This window comes from Orcinus orca, chromosome 13 (assembly GCF_937001465.1).
Source record: "Orcinus orca chromosome 13, mOrcOrc1.1, whole genome shotgun sequence".
Taxonomy (NCBI): domain Eukaryota; kingdom Metazoa; phylum Chordata; class Mammalia; order Artiodactyla; family Delphinidae; genus Orcinus; species Orcinus orca.
Window position 1 is genome coordinate 67,592,649 of NC_064571.1, and position 21,357 is coordinate 67,614,005.

The window sequence follows — 21,357 nt, forward strand, 5'->3', positions numbered from 1 at the left end:
GCAAGAAACGATGAGATATTAAACAGTCTAATTTGTGTAAACTTAAAAATGCAGGAATACAAAACACACCAAAAATTTTATAGGAACAATAGAAGCAAAAGGATACACATTCCATGTATCAGAATACCTATGGAAGGAGGAAGGAATAGGAGTAGGGTACAGGAAAAAAAGTGGAATAAATAAAAAACAATAAAGACAAAAGAGAAGCTTTGCTCAAGACCAACAACGATGTCCTATAAACTAAGGAGTATGATTAACTCAATTCTCTGAACCCCAGGTCTGCATTAAGTAATAAGTGCTTTTAAGTAATTAATGGACAGTAGAAAACACAAATCAGGCCCCCCCAATTAAAGAATCTAAATTAGCTATCCTATCTACTCAAATAATCGCAAATTTAGAAGGGAAGAGCTAACAGCATTTTTGAAGCAGGATTTAAAGCTCAATCCCCACTGCCATGGAACACTGTAATTTTAATACACATCATGGGATGGCGGAGGGGAGGGGATGGTTTATCTTGGCCAGTAAACCTTATTCTAAACTGGAGTACTACAAATTCTGAGATGCGATTATTTAGATCTCTGGTTTTTATGTGCAACGTTTTCGTTTTGGGTTGTGAGTCAACTGAAACCTGTCAAAATATTTTAAAATTTAGGAACAGCTTTGCTGTGACTGCTCAGCTCAGCTCCCCTTTAATTCTCACATCTGAATCTAAAACAGATCTTTACTTGAGCTATCTTCATCTGCAAAGGATTTATATGAGGATCTATTCTCTTTTTCTAAAATTTTACTTTGAATAATTTTAGGTTTATAAAAAATGTTGCAAAGTACTAAAATGACTTCCAGTAAACTTCACCCACCCTCCCCAAGTGTTAGTATCTTATACAACTATAGTACAATAAATAAAACCAGATTAACATTGATACTTTACTATTAGCTAATCTGTTGATCAAATTTTACCCAAACTTTTCCAATTTTTCCACTGTTGTCCTTTTTCTGGTTCAGGATCCAATCCAGGAACCAATGTTGACAATTATTTTCTGGAAGGTCTCTCAATTTGGTTTGTCTCATGTTTCCTCATGATTTAATCCACGTTATGCATTTTGGCATGAATACTTCAGAAGTGATGATGCTCCCTTCTCAGTGAAGCTTATCAACATCCACTATCTTTTTAATACAAACTGATGCAACGTGGATGGGCAACATCCACTTCCAATGTACACATCACCGTGGGTTGTTATCACTAGATGATAACATCTCATAACATTCAAAGGTTATGTTTTATTTTCTCCCAGTCATCTGAACTCTGGGATCTGATGATAACGTATATATTGTCTCCCTTCTCTAAATTCCACAGCTCTTTCTGTGAACTTCTCTTATAGCACTTACCATTTTTCTAGTTTAAACTGTTTTTGTCAAAATCATATTTCTCGGATTAGATTATATACTCAAGGGCAGGCTGCATGTCTTTCTCTCTCTGTATTCTCCACATTGCTTTGGATCTACTATTCATACAGGTACCTGTTAGAAAAATGATTCCTCTGTATTATGAAACCTAAGAAAATAAAAGAAAGAAACTAAATGCAAACAGTAGGCTATGTACTTCCTCATACCTTATTTGATACTCACAATAACCCCGTGAAGTGGGTATTGAGACCCAGGTTAAGTAATTTGTACACGGTTACAAAGCCAGTAAGGGACAAGGTGATGGTTTTAACCTAGGTCAATCTGATTCTAAAGCCCTGGGGTTAGGGTCAAGAATTTAATATAGGGAGGCAGTTCAGGATTTCTCATTTTCAGTTTGGTAAACTGAAGATCAGAGAGATTAAATAATTTTTCAAAGAGGCTTAGAGTTTGGCTGAATACAAGGACGAAGCTTAGAGTTTGGCAGAATAAAAGGACTAAATTTAGAAGCTAGGTTTCCTGCCTCCTAGCTTTAGTTAGCTCTTTCCATTTCATAACAGGACTGGAGCGCAGGCCCCCAAATTGTACTTTGGTATTCTCAATAAGCATATTTTTAAAAGTTAAGATCTAGAAAAATATAATTGGTCTTTACATTACCTTTTTAAACGTCTCTCAAAAAGTTGTTTGGCAGCAAAAGCCTTTTAGACAACTTAAATATCTTAATTTTATTACACTGCAAATATAACTGAAATTCTTTCCATTTCTGAAACACATTACAAACAAAACATCAATTAATCAACATTTACCCAGAGCGGAAGAAACACACTGTTCTAATTGAGAACGTGGCCAATGGAAAAGGACTGGGCTATGGTATATTTTCTTGCCTGTGTTTCTGAAATGGAAAAGTTTTCCATTACTCTTCTAGGTATGATTATGAATACCTAATTCTATTCGAAAGAATTAGGGGCTCCTATGTGAACTTTAAAATGGTTCCCTTCATTGACCTGTAATAAAGTGAGAAATGGTATGATCTATCACATTCCTAGGGTAAACTAGGTTATCTTTTTAATGTTTTTATTTATTTTATTTTTGGCTGCATTGGGTCTTTGCTGCTGCGCGTGGGCTTTCTCTAGTTGTGGTGAGCGGGCACTACTCTTCGTCGCGGTGAGCAGGCTTCTCATTGCAGTGGCTTCTCTTGTTGCGGAGCACAGGCTCTAGGCACGCAGGCTTCAGTAGTTGTAGCACACAAGCTCAGTAGTTGTGGCTCACGGCTCTAGAGCGCAGGCTCAGTAGTTGTGGCGCATGGGCTTAGCTGCTCCACGGCATGTGGAATCTTCCAGGACCAGGGCTCGAACCCGTGTCTCCTGTATTGGCAGGCAGATTTTTAACCACTGCGCCACCAGGGAAGCCCCTAGGTTATCTTTTATTCCAGTGAATGTACATTGTTATGAGTAAATTTGCTACTTAATATGAATAAACCTCGTTTTAGTAAAGTATCTCTTACATCCAGCCTAGCAGAGAAAACTGAAGGTTTATAAGTGAGTAGGATGACCATATAAATGAATATTCTCTTGTGGTTCATTCATCTCTGTCTGTAGTTTGATCTCTATGGTGCTGCTACTATCCATCATTCTCATGAAAATCCATCAGTGACTCTTGGGGCAATATTTCCTTTTCTCTCTAAAGAAATAGAAATACTCTACACCTGGCTCAGCTGGAGTCACAGTATGACTTTGGGTCTCTCTGACTTGACTGTCTTCAAATCTCTCTGTAGATTTGGCCTCCACCTTTCTTAACCATAGTATATATACAAAAATATTGCCCACACCGAGGAAGTTCGGAAAGGCAACTTGATAGCAAAATACATTCAATAAGACTCGCTAGCTTGCACATTTAAAATGAAGGCTAAACTTATATTCTGGTATCTTTCAGTCTAGAAAAAAAGCTCAGTCATTCTAAGGCTGACTTAGTATATTTCTCTCATGTACTGCTGTGGATGCAGCTTATTAGAGATCACTTAACTCTGTGTGTGTATGTTGTATCCTGCCCCGAGCTCCAAGGTCAAAGTCGGTTTCAATGTCAAACTAAGCTGTTCCTACTCTTGTGTGTGTGTGTGTGTGTGTGTGTGTGTGTGTGTGTCCCTGAAAAATCATTCTTGATCTCTGAATTATATGGAAGCAGAAAGCTTTTAATCTTGTAGTTCTTACAATTTTTTTTTTTAACTCACCAACTCAGTCAGAAATTTTACTAGATTGTACAGGTTCCTCAAGAGTAATGTCTGAGTATTAACAATGTCTTTGTATGTCATATAGCACTTAGTTCGATGCTGTCTCATTATAGACATTCAATAAATATCTGCTGAGTGAGTGATAATTAACTATCATAACTGGCTTAATAAAAATGTCTTAGCCTTGTTAATAATCATTTTCATTCAAGTATCAATACGAGATTTTAAATAATATCTTAAAACAGTGACTTTAAACTTACGTGGCTTTAAACTTATGACTTATATATCCCAGTCACCTGAGACAATTAGTGATGATGGTATCAAGACTGGACAGAAAATTGGGTGCTTGCTTTTCTCACTGGATCTGAATTATAAGCCCAGTTGTACCTGATCCTCAGTCATGTAGCTGAGAAAAGAGTTGCACGAGCTACTTATCCAAGAAACACAAAGTGGAATGCCACTTGCTAAACTATTTTAAAAAGTCACTAAGGCAGGTCTATTTATAGCCCATAAGCAGCCAATAGCCCTGGGGTGATGACTTGAGCTATCTTTTATCTTTTTTTTTTTGAATTTTATTTTATTTAGAGTTACCTTTTATCTTATGAAGCTTGAGAACAGAGTAATTTCAGGACTGTCTGGGAATTATGTTCATTTCAATAAAAACTTCAAATGATTTGGAAACTCTTGATCAAAGTAACCCCCCATCCTCCATGCCTAAAGATGAGTAACATAAATCTCTGCATGGTGGCCATAGTGGAAGTTGAAGGTACATGACTGAGAGAGAACTGTAATTTCACTGGGTCATTGTTAATGGGAAGAGACTCTTACGGGTATGCTTGGGCTAAGAAGTACTTAACTCTATTCAGTGGGCCTAGTACAAGATAAATTTGGGGCATTCATCAAAAGGAAGAGATGAACTATTCTTCTAGTTTCTACATTAAATCCTTGTGGGCCATCTCCCAGAATACTTCTGGCTTGATGAATACATAAAAATGGTGGCAGTGATGAACAGAAATGGAGAAGCTGAGAAGAAAGTAAGTAGTTTGGTATTAGAAATATTATATTTGGGGTGATAGAGACACTTCTAGATAAAGTGTCTCTACCTACTGGAGATCCAGGTAGGTCAGACCTCAGGAGACAGGTTAGTCAGAAGCATAAATTTGAGAATCATAAGCAAACAGATGATAGTGGTAGTCACAGCATGGAGGTATATTCTAAGGGAGAGACTATAATGAGAAAAGAGCTGACAGCAGAGGACAGAACGTTGGGGAATGGTCTTTCCATTGGAGATCAGAAAAGGAAAGGAAGTCTGCAAGGGAGACCTAAAGGAGAAAATAGTTATGAGGAAAATCAGCAAGATGTAAAGGTACTGGCACATGTGTGTAAGGAAGAGTCCAAGATACCCACAAGGGTCTAGGCCCTACAGCACTGTCATCTGCATTTGTGTAGTGCAGTCATTCTGATTACTGGTTTGGGGCACTGACTGCGAGGGGGACCGTAGTTTTTGTCAGTGCAGCAGCAGCCTCTTGGTTATCTCTTGATTAACGTTCCCTTGTGGGAAATCAGTCAGAACTCAAGATTTTGAGGAGTAAAAATGTGAACTTGGTATTTAAATTGGCACTTTCAAAACATAAAAGATAATTGAGAAGACTTCATATGACAAAAGGTTTTGCTCATCCATTTTGCTACCTGGCACTATCTAGATTCATTCTGACTGTTCACCAAAACTGCTATTGAATCTTTCTTTAAAGGTGGAGATTCAGAGCCATAGGGGGAAAAAAGGGATGTATATTTCACTCCAAGAAGTGGGATTTATGTCACTGATGAGGAAAGTAGCTTTCAGAATTATTTAAAAATTAATTTTGCTAGGCTGAAATTGCCTTAAATATCTTAGATGTTTAAACACTTTTTTAAACATGAAAGCAATTCCTAAAAATAGCAATACACAGAGAAATCTGGAGAAATAAATATACTAAAATGTGACATGCAAATTGATCTGCTTTAGAATAAATCCGCATATAGTGTCCTGCAGTGGTACATTTTACAAAGAGAATTAAAGCCATGAAATTAACATTTTAATGAAGCAGACAGACTATTGACTTCAAGACTACTCACTGACTGCAGCTTCCAGGTGGCCTAATGAGATGAAAATGAAGTTTATACCTTCAGCTAGTCTAGGCTAGGGCTGTTTGGAGATGGATTGAATTTAAATTAGAAAATACTGCTGTGTGCAAACATGTTTAAGCTAGCAAGTCGTCTTTGCAAACCCTGGCACCACAAATGCTTAATTTAAAATACTTATGGCCTCCCCCACCCTCACCCCTCACACACACGCTCTAGTCTAATTTTTTCTAAGCACTGTCCTAAAAGCAGTGGGAAGTGACTGTACTTTGGAAAACATTAAAACAGCTTTATCAGAATGATTCCTCTTAATCCTCTTACAGGGCCATGAAATATAAGAATGAAAGGGGTGCATGGACACCAAGTGGGCCTTCCCACCTCTGGGTGAAACTTTCAAGCACAGGGACACCTTGGGGCAGCCTTTTTCATTGTAGGCAGCTCTAATTTTTAGAAATGCTCTCATTATGTGAGGAAATTTGAGACTGAAATTGATTCCCTGTGGACTCCTACTTCTCAGTTTTAGTTCTGTCTCCTAAAAACAAACAGTATGATACTATTGAGTCAGGAGATAGATAGGCCCCCCCAGGGTGAACAGCTGGAGTTCATTCCCTGTGGACCAATACTCCAAGATGAAAATAGCTGGACAACTGAGAGAGGAGGCTGGGCCCTGCCCAGATAAGAGACCATATATTTCTCATTCTCAAAGTCAAGGAGACCTTGCCGACTAGAAAGCTCCATGGAGGTCAAAAGGGGAGTGATGTCAAGGCTACCCATAGGCCTCTTCGCTGTAATCCGTCTTGGCTGAGAGATGCATGGACACACACGGGAGGATCCTGAGATATACCAAATACAGACTCAGAACCAGGTAAATCAAAATGACTGGCCAAAGGAAACCCGGAAGAAATGCCCCATATAAGTGACTGAAACTACCACGAGGGCACTACTCTCTCTCTGAGTCTGCCCGTGTGCCTTTCCCCACATACTGTACTCTTTTTCCTCCTAATAAACACTTTACATGTTTCACTACTTTCCATCGTTGTGGGAATTCTTTTCTGCAAAGCTGAAGGGCCAGAGCCTTGTCACTGGCCACTGGGCCCTGGTGGTCTAGCGGCTAGGATTCAGTGCTCGCACTGCCCCGGCCTGACTTCAGTCTCTGGCTGGGAACTGAAACCCTGCTTCAAGCCGCTGCTGGCCAAGGCCACCTGAGATCACTATTAGCTTTTGTGAGTAACAATTCTTTGAATATTTAGAGCAGGGGTTGGCCAATTCTACCTCTGTTTGTGCAGCCTGTGAGCTAAGAATGTTTTTTTCATTTTTAAATGGTTGGGGAAAAAATCGAAAGAACATATTTTATGACACATGAAAGTCATCAAATTCAAATTTCAGTGTCCATAAATAAAGTTTTAGTGGAACACAGACCCTTATTCACTTGCACCACAACAGCAGAGATAAGCAGTTGCAAAAGAAACTGTGGCCTGCACAGCCTACAATGTTTACTATCTGGCCCTCTCCAGAAAAGTTTGCCTAATCTTCTCTTAGTCTTCTCTAAGCTAAGAAGTCACAATTCTAAAGAACAGAGGAAAGATTTCCAGACTACTGAATACACTCCTGTCTGTCCTTGTCCCTTGCGGGTTGCTGAGGCCTGGGAAGGAGAATCCGAATTGTCGCAGGGTTGTAGCCCGGAAACGACACACACCTCTTCAGCTCTATCTAGGCCGGAGCTGGTCCTATGGTCCTGACTAGCTGGAAGGGAGCTTGGACACATATGGAGTGAGAGGAGAACCATACTGATGAGCATTAGTAATGATCGTGGCTTCTAGTCAATATAAAAAGCGATCACCTGCCCAGTTCCTCCCTAACCTGTAATGCCACTCCCCAAAGATAATCATTTCAAACATTTTAAGCTGTTTATTCTCATGTTTACCTCCATATAGCTACGTAAAATGCCTATGCTGATATTTCCTAAGTTTTTTAATATTTTTCCTGTTATCTATCAACTTCCTACTATGAAAAATGAGGATTTTTGTAGCATTTCTTGTAGCATTTCTCCCCATTCCTCCCTTCCTCCATGGCCCTAATACAGTTATATCATAATATTGATAAGGTCAATGGTGTTTACTTTAAAAAACAAGGCAGATATTCACAATGTAGTTGTATAGTAACTATTACATTTTTTTCCTGTGCTACTAATCATTTTCCCTGGAGTTAATAACGGCCTTATTTTTCCCTTTGCTTAATTTTCTAGAGACCTGCCATTAGTTCATCCCCAAACTTAGCCAGAAGTACAAATCTCCTTCCATTCACACACACCAGGCAGTCTATCAGTTTCATCCTCTTGGAGACGTTCTTCGTGGAACCCTCCATGCTTCTGCTTTGATCAGGACTGTAGTCTTCAAGGTCTGCTGTGCAGCTACCATCCTGGATCTTCCTTCACCATCATCCTGGGGATTCCCTTCCTAGGCTGTTTTCCTTGTTTCCTGAATCTTCTATCTTTATCTTTTTTGGTTTACTTCTTTATTTTGTTAGAATTCATCCTCCCTTAACACCCTAAGAAAGGTGCATGAGAGGTAAACTTTGAGATATTAAATTTTTGACAACACCTATTCTGTCCTCACACTTGATGGAGAATTCAGCTATATTCAGAATTCTTAGTTGGAAACGATTTTCCTCCAAAAGATTAAAGGACTTTCTCTATTTTTTCTACCAGTGTTGCTTTGGGCAATTGTGATGCCATTCTAATTTTTGATCTTTTGAATGTTATTTCCCCTCTTTCGAAGCTTTTAGGATATTTGTTTTGTTGCTGGTATTCTGAAATTTAATAATGATTATGATTTGTGGTAGGTGTTTTCCTTTCATTATCTTGCGCACTCACTGGGCTCTCTCAATCTAGACATTCATCTTTCTAGAAAAATCTGGGATCATTTCTTGAATAATTTCTTTGATGATTTACTCCCTGTACCAAAGACTACAACTTTCAGGAAATAGTTTTTTGAGTGTTTACTCTGTGTCAGATACTATTTCTTACGTATTTTGTTTCTTATATAATTTGCATTATATGTTAGTGCTAAGCTTCTTATATATATTTTATTTCACTGAAGCAGCACAGTGTGTTAGGTAAAGCTTTATGACCCTCATTTACTAATAAAATGTTAAATAAATCAGCAAGGTCACACAGCTAGGAAGACATGGAATTATGATTCTAGCTCAATTCCTTCCTCATTGAAATGTTCTAAGTTATTATGTTTTACTGTCTCGGAAAGAAAGTTGTAGTCTCCATTTCTAGAGATCTCATCTTCCTCTAAATTTAAATGTGATCAATCTAAAGACAAGGGATGGGAAACAAGGGCTGAGTTAATGTGATTGAAAGAGCACCATTCAAGGATCAGTGTGCCCACAAAGCCTCCCAAGTAGATGGCCATGGTGCTTAAGCTTTCCGCCATTAGAATCACTCCTGTATTTCAGATCATTAAAACAAAAGCTCTCCGTTACTGAATGTGCATGATACATAGAAAGGAAGAAAAAGAAAGGCATTCGGGAGAAACAACTGATTAGACTAACAGGTTGTGAAAAGCTCTTAAATGAGACACAGAACTAATGATTTTGGACAAGTCCAGAGTTTAGAACAATCCCCTAATGCCTGTGTGTCCAGGTAGAAGCCTAAGATGGTGGAAGATGAGCAGGATCTCAGTCCAGGATGAGGAGCACAGAAGGGAAGAGGTGAGCCTCTAACAGAAGCCTCACCTCTTTAGCCATTTTCCTAAAGGCTGGCTTCATGAATTAAAGAGAGCCTTGAGAAGGTATCTCTTGGGGTTCAAATACTGGACCTGGTTTTCTAGTGCAGAAGGAATGAACTATACACTCTTCTGAGGGGCATTTTCCAAGCTGCTGGTAAGATCCAGTACGATCCACGGTAGCAGAAAGTGTTTGTCGTTTTAAAAGCTCAGTAATCTACTCTGCTGTACTGTTAACATAGCTGCAAAGATAATCTCTCTCGTACACACTTATCAGCCCATTATTTCCTGGTAAAAACCCTATGGGTTTTCTATTTGTCTACTTGATTAAATCTAACTACTGCAGCCTAGCACTGGAAAGCCTTTTGAGAAGGAAGCTGGGTGGATCCCAACCTAACGAGCTGCCCCATCCGCCCCATCACTATATTCGCCCTAATAGCCCACTGTTGGAGTTGGCCCCAAGTCTGTCTTGTTCCCAAATTTATGCTATTCCTTTCTTCTGCATTTTTGAATTTTTTATTTATATGATACACCAACTGAATTATACTATTTATAAAGAACTTACATGCAATGTTTATTTCACTTTGTTGGTATGTTTTTGGCATTGCACTGAAAAAAAAAAGCAAACAGAAACCTTGCCAAATAACTTAAATGCTTCCATTAAAATGTATTATTTTCTGCATGTGCTAACCTTGGAATATGAAGCTTGCAGCACTGACCATGATAAATGGGTTTGTGCTAAACTAGTCATATTCATGTGAATACTGAAAAGTATTTGTTGGTGGGAAGTTAACTGGCCCACATGGGATTAAACCCACAATCTTGGTCTTATTGGTCTTTAACCAAAAGAAATAATATACTGAAGTAAAGTTAGTGTTCTGCTTTGGTTGTTTTACCACTTCAATAATTATCTTCACTCACAGAGGAACTTTAGTGTTGAAAAATCGCCCAGAAATACTACAACAGTTCTTGGCATGTAGTAAAAATATTTGAAAAGTGATAGCATACCATATTCAAACTTAGAATCCCAAAATTCAGGCTCTCTTCTGGAAAACTATGCAGGCCTATTATTTGAAAACACTAGTATAAATATCACCTTGATATAAATAAACCTTCCTAACATATTATTTTTAAATGTACCTTATTAAGGTCAGCAAAAGCTGAGAGTAGCTGAGTCTTGATGGACGGGTAAGAACGGCATTGCAAACAAGGGCAAATGTTCCAGCTGAGCATGAGCACAATGTGTTCAGGAGGCACTGAGAATTCAAGTTTAGCAGAATGAAGATAAGGGGGAGGTACCAGTGTAGCGCAAGTTAGAGCTGGCACATAACTGTACTCAATACAACAGTGATTGGAATGAATGATGAAAACTTAAGAGAAGAAAAATTCTGGGTCTACTCTAAGAATCAGGAAGAGAGTGGGCCTAAGAAAAAGACAAGGAATAGGAAACCAGACAAGAAGGAAGAAGGTCAGGAGAGCTTGCTGTACACCAGTAATAATATATTACAGGAAAGTACCTAAAAGAAAATAGATAAAAGATGGGAGGAATTCAGTACTAAGAAATGGGTGGGGCTTCCCTGGTGGTGCAGTGGTTGAGAGTCTGCCTGCCGATGCAGGGGACACGGGTTCGTGCCCCGGTTCGGGAAGATCCCACATGCCGTGGAGTGGCTGGGCCTGTGAGCCATGGCCGCTGGGCCTGTGAGCCATGGCCGCTGAGCCTGCGCGTCCGGAGCCTGTGCTCCGCAATGGGAGAGGCCACAACAGTGAGAGGCCCACGTACCGCAAAAAAAAAAAAAAAAAGTTCCAAAAAGACTTTCATGTTTTCACCTTAAAGGATGCAACATAAATAGTCTACTTCTGAATTCAATGCTAAACTCAAAGCTCAGGTGCTGCAATCTGTACCTGAATGGCTAATTAGTAATAATTATGATGTGTTTATGGAACACATAAGTGTGGCCCAAGTACTGAGCTAAATTCTTTACAGAGATTATGTCATTTGTTGCTGACAATAATCCTAAAAGGCAGATATCTTCATTTTACAAATGTGATGAGGATAGTTTAGCAGGTTGATCATCACACTCTAGTTTGGAAAAGTAACATTTTTTTCTTCTATAGTTGTAATACACACAATTTTAGTTATACAAACTGTTTTTACAATGCCCTAACCTGTGAAAGTAGCACCCTTTTATCTGCTGATTGACAAATGCAAAGCAAACTGCATATCAGCTACCCAAATTTACCTCTAAGTTAAAGGACTGAAAAGAAGAGAACATTTTAGAACATTAAACTTGTATCATCACAGCATGCTTTGATGTTACAAATCATACAGTGTATTTCATTAGTGATATCTGGAAAAGTAATGGCTGGCACGTGAATGAGCCTTAGTTAGGCACATCCTTGTTGGTTTATAGGTACTTACCGTTCTTTCTTGTTTTAGTATGATATTTGGCAACCTTGAACTTGTTTTATTTGTGTAAAAATACACTGACCTGGCCCTTTTGCATGCTCAAGTATCTGAGTTTTCTATGTATTTTTAACATTCCCATGTTACTACCTGCTGCTAGATAATTAGTTCCCAAAACTCTGAGTTTCAAGCAGTGAAACATAAGATGATCTGTTTTAATGTCAAATTTCCATTCCAAATTTGTAATTTGCCTATTATTTTCCCTCTGCTGTGTAGGAGCCATGCCTCATCACTCCCAGAATATATATTAGATCCACCATCACACTGAATGGCTAATAAATAGATTTATTGCTTCTTGGTAGGGCAAATCAAATCTTATTCTTTCTAAGGCATTCTTCACTTCTTTTTAGAAGTCAAGTGATTTCCTTGCCACCTATAAAACTGTTTCAGCTAACAGATACCTAAGCAACTACCTTTTTTCCTATCTAAAAAGCAATCTCTCAAAAGCCCTAGTTAGAGTATTTTAAGATCAGTGGTAGAAGCTTAAAGTGAATAGCCGACAAAAACTATTTTAAGTGATGTTTTAAGCCACATCTTCTTCACCCACAAATATTCTAGAATTACTAGGAGTTTGGATGAAGGCTCTTCCTAAGCAGAAGCATCCAGAATTCTTATAGACAAATCAGGTTCCAAGAATCTTCTCTGGATACTCTAGGAATAGAATGACTATATGAGTGAAATCAAATACACCAGAAGGGCAGAGCTGAAGGTGGATGTCCTTGAACTCTCACCATGAGGAAACATAATTATCATCCCTGTTTCAAAACAAACAATTCAATAAAATAAAATGGAAAAGGCCATACAGAAGGCAGAAGAACTTAGACTGAATCACCTCTTGGATGCTGGGATTTATTCCAAGGGATCCTTCTCAAATGCTGGACAAACAGCCAGAAAGCATCCTTGCCTGTTGCTAAACATTCGTCAAAGACAAAAAGCTTGTACAATCAATAGCAGACCCAAAGGGAACTACAAAACCAGTGGGTGGAAGTTCATCCCTTTATAGTAGGATACACTGATATGCTTTGAATAACAAAAATAAAATAGCTTTTATTTACAGTTTATCTATCTACGGGTATACAAATCTGTGGTTTGTTTTGTTGCTTTCATTTCTACAGTGTAATACATAAACTTAATTCACTCTAATAATACTAGTGCTTAAAGAACAGACATCCAATTTCAATAGTTTTATAATTTGGGAATTAGGTGAACAGGAGAAAAATATAATCTTATTCAGCTGTATGTCTTAATTTAAATCTTTAGTAGCTGGCAATACACTATCCCCTTTCTCTACTTTTTTCTCCTCAACATGGCACCCCTCACAGTGATTCTCCAGGCTTAGGATAAATACAGATTCCAGTACCACCCCTTCCTCAATTCATCCAATTAAAAATAAATAAAAGCAAGGTCAGCACCCAGCTCTGTTGCAAAGAACGTGATATCCTAGAAGACCTCTTGGTACTGTGTTGCATACACCAACTATAAACCCCAGAGAGATGACAACATTTTGTTCTCAATAAAACTAAATGTGGAATTTGAAGACATAATGTTTTTTTAAGTGTTCTGAAGTTCACTGTCATGAAAGGGCTATGGCAGTAGGAAGTTCCAAGTGAACCTAACTGAGATTTAATATCTGATAAACTGGAAAGCAGGCCAATTTGCTAAACAACCAATTTGCAGAATTTACAAAATGTACTGTTTATCAAAATCTTGTTTAACTATCAAGTTTGTAGCAATTCAGATTGGAAAGGAAAACATTTTAACAACTTTTGAAGACTTCTAAAAGTTTTGACTGGCTTTCATTGGATGTTTTATTAATTTGCTACAGCTGGACAAAATTGAGGGGGAAGGGGCAGAGACTGAAAGGTAAGGGGAAAGTCTGAAGCCTCAGAATCCCGGAGCTCTGGCTCCCAACAGCTGTACCAGCAACTCCATATGACTTTGCATCCGCTTTCCTGCCCCCTCCCCACCTCTATGTGCATAAATGGTAGGGCAGAGTAAAGAGACCCTCTTAGGAGGATGTCTGGGGCCCAGACACAGGAGCAGAAACTGGTAAAAAGGAGGGCAGAAGAGGAGGGCAAGGTGCTTTTCCCCAAGGACTGAGTCCCAGGGAAAGAGAAGATTCTGATTAAAAGTTCAAGGAACTCCTTCCTAGAGGGACTTCTGTCAGGATGAGAGAATACAGGGCTGCCTGGCCCTTGGGGAGCTGGCAACTTGGGGAGACATGCGGCCATGCCCAAGGCAGTAACACAGTGTCTCATGCCCATGGACTGCAGGGAGAACTTCTACCAGAAGGTCAGAGCCCATGAGACAGCAAGACTTGGAAATTCTTGGTAGACACTTGGACAGAGACGATGAGGTTCAGCAGCCATGCAGGAGGGGCTCCAAGATGGGACTTTTTGATATTAACCCAAACTCATCTGCATCTTTAGGCCAGGAAGACTTGGGGACGTTTGGAATTATCTTTTAAACATTGTTCTTGAATTAAAATCAAGTGGAGCAACTTGATTTAATTCAAATCAAGAGTCAAACTATTTGTCTAAAGGGAGAACTGTTCCAAAAAAAAAACTTTGCTGTAAACAGCTGAGTTCTTCATACTATAGATATTGTTAGGAAAGGGAGGAGATTATAAACTTCAAGTTTTAACTCATACCATTTAGTTTCCATTTTCTCTTATATTATTTGTCATCCTACTCTCTGTAAAATTAAATTAGATAAGAAGCCTGTTTTTATACATATAAACACCTTATATTCTTACAAGAGGACATTTCAGGCTTCAGAACGTCAAAAGATAACTTAATGCCTCAGAGTCTGTATCTTTGAATCTTAGAATTTTAAATTCAGTACAGCCAGTTTCTATTTAAAGTTTCCCTAATGGGTTTTCTATTTCTGAGAAATTTTATAATAACAAATACAGTTACTAAAAATAATCTCTTTGAAATTACAGTAACCGCATGAGAAAGATGTTGCATTCTGTAGTCAACGTTATTTTTTTTTTAAAGCACTACCATGTTTAAATAACCACAAATTGCCAAGAAGTTTTATAAACAAAAAGAACTGAAGATTCTTGAAATCTCAGAAAATCATCAGCTTCCTAGAATTGAGGGAGATCTCAGAAGTCTTCTAGTTCTATCTAGTTTATCCTGGCCCCCAATTCTCCCTAAACTACCCTCAAGGCAGGGAATGTTTCTAGAAGAAGGAAATGTCCATCAGGGTCAAGTGTTGGTGATGGGGCAAAAAGGGACAAGATCTGGGTTTTACGACACGGGAGACAGTTCCAGTTCAGTGGGACACGGGGGTGGGAGACTGACTACAGAGCTCATGAAGCCATTAGGGGTGAGGCCGTAGTGACAGTGTCCCCAGCTCTTCTAAGAAGCTTATATCTGAAGGGAAGAAAGAGGTAGAGGGAAAGTTGGACTAGGGGCAGGGATTGAAAAGTGTTGTGCAATTGTGCAGTTTTTTCCTTTTTCTTTTTAAAGACTGAAGACATCTGAATGACATTAAATGCTGAAGACAGGAACCATTAGTAAGTTCAAGTTTAAAGCTATGGTAAAGAAAGGGGACAGAGTTTAAATTGAAGTTTCCTGAGGGGGCAGAAGGCTATGGGATACATTGTGGAGATGGAAAAAAATGAAATGAAATTTTAGACAGGAGGATGAGCTCTTTCATTACAACAGGAAGCAATGAGTATAGATTCAGCTAATCTGTAGGTCTGAGGGAAGAAAGAGAAGGGAGTTCTGGTTTGATGGTGTCTGATTTCTTTGCCAAAGAAATGGGGGCAGGAGGATGGGCGCTGGAGTGTTGAAGATGGGCAGGGGAGGCTTAAAATTGCTACTGCAGAGAATAGGAAAACTGGCCAGGAAAATACAGAAAAACAGCCAGCACTGAGGGTTCTTTGGAGATCCGCAACTATACGGGGTTGGAGAGTGTCCATCTCCACCGCCGCCCACCACCCCACAAATCCATGTCCACTGGAACCTCAGAATGTAATCTTATTTGGAAATAGGGTCTTTGCAAATGTAATTAGTTAAACTGTGATAAGGCTGTACTGAATTAGGCCGGGAGCTAAATCCAAGATGAGTGGATCCTTGTAAGAAGAAGACAGACCCAGGGAAGAAGGCCACATGAAGACAGAGGCAGAGATTGGAGTTATGTTGCCACAAGCCAAGGAATGCCAAGGATTGTTGGCAACCACTAGAAGCCAGAAGAGTCAAGAAAGGATTCTTCCCTAGAGACTTCAGAGGGAGCGTGCCTGCTGACACATTGATTTCAGGCTTCTAACTTCCAGACCGTAAGAGAATAAGTTTCTATTGTTTTAAGCCAACCCAGTTTGTGGTAATTTGTTACAGCAGCCCTAGAAAACTAATACAGCAACAAAGAATTTATTTTGGCAGTAATCTGAATGCTTTGGGGGATTTTCTCCAGTGGAGCTCAAAGCCAGTGCAGGTAGAGCAAAGGCAGTCAGCTGGCGAGACCCAGGACTGCACCTCTACCAGGAGTGGGCACTAGGCTCAGGTGCTGAGGATACCGGCAAGAATATGGTTTAAAGGATGGGCCACAGAGTATAACTGGGACTGGAGAAAAGAGTGCAGGCAGGTGAATGATTATGAATAGGGAAAAAGAATAAAGGCATTTAGGGAAGAGAGATCTTCACGAGAGTAAAGAACAGCTACAGGGGGAATAACTTACCAACAGTTGTAATATGAGACTGTCATCAGAGAATGAGATGTTTAAATTTAATATTTAACAGGTAGAGCAAATCCAGAAGACAAAATTCAAAGTATGAAGCAGCATGGATAAGGGGAGATCAAGAAACTGAGCTCAATGTGTCATCATATACATGAAATTACCTACGAGGATGGCTGGACCAGGGATGGAGTGGAAGGCTAAGCCAGGTGCTAAGTCTCCTCTCTACACTGAAATGAAGGCTGAGGCAGAGAATGGAGAGATGGATTGACTGATATGTGCGAGGAGTAAAAGTTGCTGTATTTAGACACAAAAGGCTCAAAAAAGAATCAAAAACAATTTTTTTGAACTCCAAGGTGCATTAAGTCAGAGGTGAATTAAGAACATCATAAGGTAGTAAGAGGTGACAAGGAATTGCTTTCACTTGAGCGGGCAACAGGAATGTAGCCACCCCACAGATGACTGAGGTAATTTCTCTTATTTAGCTCATATTTCTCTTACAGAGATTGTAACTTGGCTGTTACAAAGTCACTCTTATATCTAACACTTTACCTTTATTTATGTCATTTAAGGAAGCCTAGAGTTTTTAAAATACAGTGATGTTGGTTCCTTATCAGGACAGCGATTGGTTCTTCCTTTCCCATGGGCATCAAGAAACGTTGTTCGAAAGAAAGATCACTGATACTTCATGATGTGCTTCAGAAGCAAAGGACCTCAATGAAGACACAAGACCTTAATATCAGGCTCTAGAATAGCTTTCCCAGTTCTTATGGATTCTAATCATTACAGAGGTCTAGGAACCTTAAAGCAGAAAAAAGTCAGACTAATTGTCATCACTGAAAGATTTTTTCTTTCCTTAGGCTGCATCATCAACTATGACCAATTTTAGACAATAATTAACCAGACAATTACAAGGAGAAATCCAGAGAACCTTCTAGAATACTGTCAGAGTGTAGCCATATGCCATCAATCTCTACACTATGAAAGCAGTGATCTTCTTTAACCTTCTTTAAGACTGTGGCATCTGCACCTACAAAACATGATATCCTGAATGGATTCATTAAAGTCACCAAGAAGCCCTCTTAAAAATAAGCCATTCTAGATATGAATCAGCTAACCAGTATAATTAACAACTGAAACAACAAAGCTGTTTTTGGTTATATGTATTGAGGGCTGGGAAAAAAGGGGAGCAAGAGCAGAGTAGGCAACAGGCTAACAGTGTAGAAAAGTGAGGTTCATGTATGCAACTGCAACACAAACTGGGGCATCTTTTTTTAAACTGAAGTAGAGTTGATTTACAGTGTTACATTAGTTTCAGGTGTACAATATAGTGATTTGATATCTTTATAGACTTATTCCATTTAAAATTATTATAAAATTTTGGCTATATTCCCTGTGTTGTACAATATATTCTTATATCTTATTTATTTTACACCTAAGTTACACCTCTTAATCACCTTCCCCATCTTTCCCTACCCCTACCACTAGTCACCCACAGATAACCACTAGTTTGTTCCCTGCATCTATGAGTCTGTTTGTATTATATTCATTCGTTTTGTTTTTTAGATTCCACATATCAGTGAAAACATACAGGATCTGTCCCTCTCTGTCTGACTTATTTCACTGAGCATAATATCCTCCAGACCCACCCATGTTGTTGTAAATGGCAAAATTTCTTTCTTTTTAAATCGAAGTATAGTTGATTTACAATGTTGTGTTAATTACTGCTGTACAGCAAAGTGATTCAGTTATACATATATATGCATTCTTTATATATTCTTTTCCATTATGGTTTATCATAGGATATTGAATATAGTTTCCTGTGCTGTACAGTAGGACCTTGTTGTTTATCCATTCCATATATTGTATAATAGCTTACATCTGCTAACCCCAGCCTCCCACTCCATCCTTCCCCCAACCCCCTCCCCCTTGGCAACCACAAGTCTGTCCTCTATGTCCATGATTCTGTTTCTGTTTCATAGGTTCATTTGTGTCATGTTTTAGATTCCACATGTAAGTCATATCATATGGTATTCAGCTTTCTCTTTCTGACTTCACTTAGTATGGTAATCTCTAGTTGCATCCACGTTGCTGCAAATGGCATTATTTCGTTCTTTCTATGGCTGAGTAGTATTCCATTGTGTGTGTGTGTGTGTGTGTGTGTGTGTGTGTGAGAGAGAGAGAGAGAGAGAGAGAGAGAGGGAGAGAGAGGGAGGGAGTGTGTGTGTGTGCGCGCCACATCTTCTTTATCCATTCATCTGCTGATGGATACTTAGGTTGCTTCCATATCTGGCTAAAACTGAGTTGTCTTAATACAAGTACAGTTAAATGGCTACATAAATTCAGGGAAGGGAGAGACTATTTCTAGCTGATAGAAGCAGGAAGCTTCATGGACGAGATGGCCAAAACTAGTAGTGATCCTTTTTCTCTCATCTTCTTGCCCATTTCAAATATCTCTATGTAATATTTCAGCAGGGAAAAAAACAAAACTAAAACAAAGTTAAAATCCTGAGTGATTATCCAAAGAAAACACCAGATACGGTATGTACACCAATACCTAGGAGCCTGAAAAATCCAATGAGTGGAAATTTAACATTATAGGCAGACACTGGCACAGAAATGATGGCAGTTTTCGGCAAGATTTCCTTTCCTCCTTCCTCTGCATTATATTCACTTCACTTGATAATACATTGGCCTACTCTGGACAATGTCCCCAGACAGACCTAGAATTTGAAGGTTTTATCTGTTCTGACCACCCTTCCCCAAGGTGAGAGTGTGACATTTTAGCAGTATCTTGCGAGATACTGTGCTGGGGTTGAGGTAGGAAAACCTGGATCTAAATGGATGGACCAGTATCGCTGAAATAAGGAAAAAATTCAAGTATGTACTTGCTGGGCCTTGGGTAGGGGCAATGGCAATCAGGTAGGGAATGCTGCTATTGCTGTGGTGATGCAGAAGACTACTTTTTACTGCACTTCAATGAAACAATGAAGCCTATGATCTTGGAGTTTATAAAAATGGAATTTGAATTGTGATTGCGATTTGTACTTCTATATCCATATGGCAAAAGAGGCAATTAGAAGCATCTGAGAAACTTCTGGTTTAGCTCCTCAAATGAATAATACCAAATAAAATTCTGTAATACAAATTAATTAGGATCTAAATACTGAGTTTTACTTTAACAATAAGCCACAACAGTATCCTCCTAATTAATACACAATAAATGACTAGTTATATCTGTTAGCTAACTTAGCTATGTCTTAAATTTGTGTGGGCCAACACTTTAGATACCCACCCACAAAGGAGCTAATTAAAGTACAAAATAAAATGAACTGGTTCATAGAGAGGTCCATCCACCACTCTTATATAATTTGGTGGATTTACTTCATTCATTAATTTATTCATTCACTTTTACTGAACAACACAGGAGCACTGCCCTAGGCAGAGAGAGAAAGAGAAACAGAGACACTGACAAACTCATGATTCTTACCCCAAAGGAACCTACAATCTAGGAAAGAAGATAAAATATATTTGCAAATTACACAATTCTTAAGAGTGGTTCAGCTGTTGTAGAAGACTGGAGGGGGATAGATAGCACTGCCAGCTGAAGAGGTCAAGAAATGATCTACCTGAGCTGGGCATAAGAGAACAGGTAGGTTTGAAGAAAGGCAGAAGACATAAGACGGTTGCAGAAGGTGAAGAGAAGGAGTGAGGTCAGTGCAGGGCAAAGTGAGTCTCCACTTTGGATGGAGTTTAAAGCTACAGTGGGAAGTTAGATTGGGCCTGTAGCACGAGGTCGGAGAGCTCAGCAATGCTTTTTATTGTTTTTATCAGCTTCCTTTTCTCATTTTCCACAGCAACTATTCCAAACTCTCATTATTCACCTCTCTCCCCTCCCCTCCCTACCATAATCATCACATTACCACCTAACCTCTGACCTGATAGAAGAGCCTTTCATCAGAGCACCCCTCACTTTCTCACCCTTTACTCCCCAAACCAAAATATATATTCAAGTTCAGCCTTGCTTCCTGCCTTAGAAAATGAGGAATCCCCTTAAGTTTGTTTCTGTTCCTAACCCCTCCTGATTTCTCAGAAAATTTGCTCCATCATTCATCCATTTCTCTTCCAGCTTTTCCTCTATTAAGTTTTCTCAGCCTTTAAAAACACTCAACTCCCCTAGTATCCTTGATGTGGCTTCCCCTTCTGTTGACTGCTCCAGCTCTCTCTTCTCCTTTATCAGCAAATTCCCTGTAGGAAGCATGTAAACTTGCTGTCTCCACTCACTCACATCAATCTGCACTCCACTCACATCTGGTTTCTGGCACCCCCATTCCTGTGAAACTACTCTCTCTAAGGTCAACAAATACATCCTAGTGTTGTACCCAGAGGATTCTTCTAAGGCTTTATATCCAAAGATTCTATTGGCACCTAGAATTTCAGATAAGTTGCTAATGTTTTAGAAAATGAATCCATCAAAGTCCACGAGTATTGAACCTTGCAAATTGGCCAACTACTGCTGAAAAAGATTGATTTAGATGAAACCAATATTTGTCAATACATATCAAGGGACTCCCTATCTGGGTTTTGAACGTTAAAAACATGGTTTAAGGCACAGCTATTAAAGTTTGGGGTAGGTATTAGGGGATGGGGCTTAGATTTTATGGCTAACTCTGTAGATCACTAGGGGTGACAGGCACTAAGTAAATGGTCCCACACACACAAAAAAACTG

At 39.1% G+C, this 21,357-nt stretch overlaps 1 protein-coding gene across 7 annotated transcripts in view; it reads right to left on the minus strand.

The window, feature by feature from the left end:
- LCLAT1 (lysocardiolipin acyltransferase 1) overlaps nt 1–21,357 on the minus strand; it is a 214,305-nt gene that overhangs the window by 60,024 nt on the left and 132,924 nt on the right. The window contains exon 7 of one of the 7 annotated variants that reach the window (XM_033425222.2): nt 16,828–17,657. The exons of the other annotated variants lie outside the window; for them this stretch is intronic. Coding sequence (XP_033281113.1) covers nt 17,536–17,657 — 122 coding nt within the window. The 3' untranslated portion in view covers nt 16,828–17,535. Of the gene's footprint in view, nt 1–16,827; nt 17,658–21,357 lie in introns of those variants that run through there. 7 annotated transcript variants of the gene reach the window in all.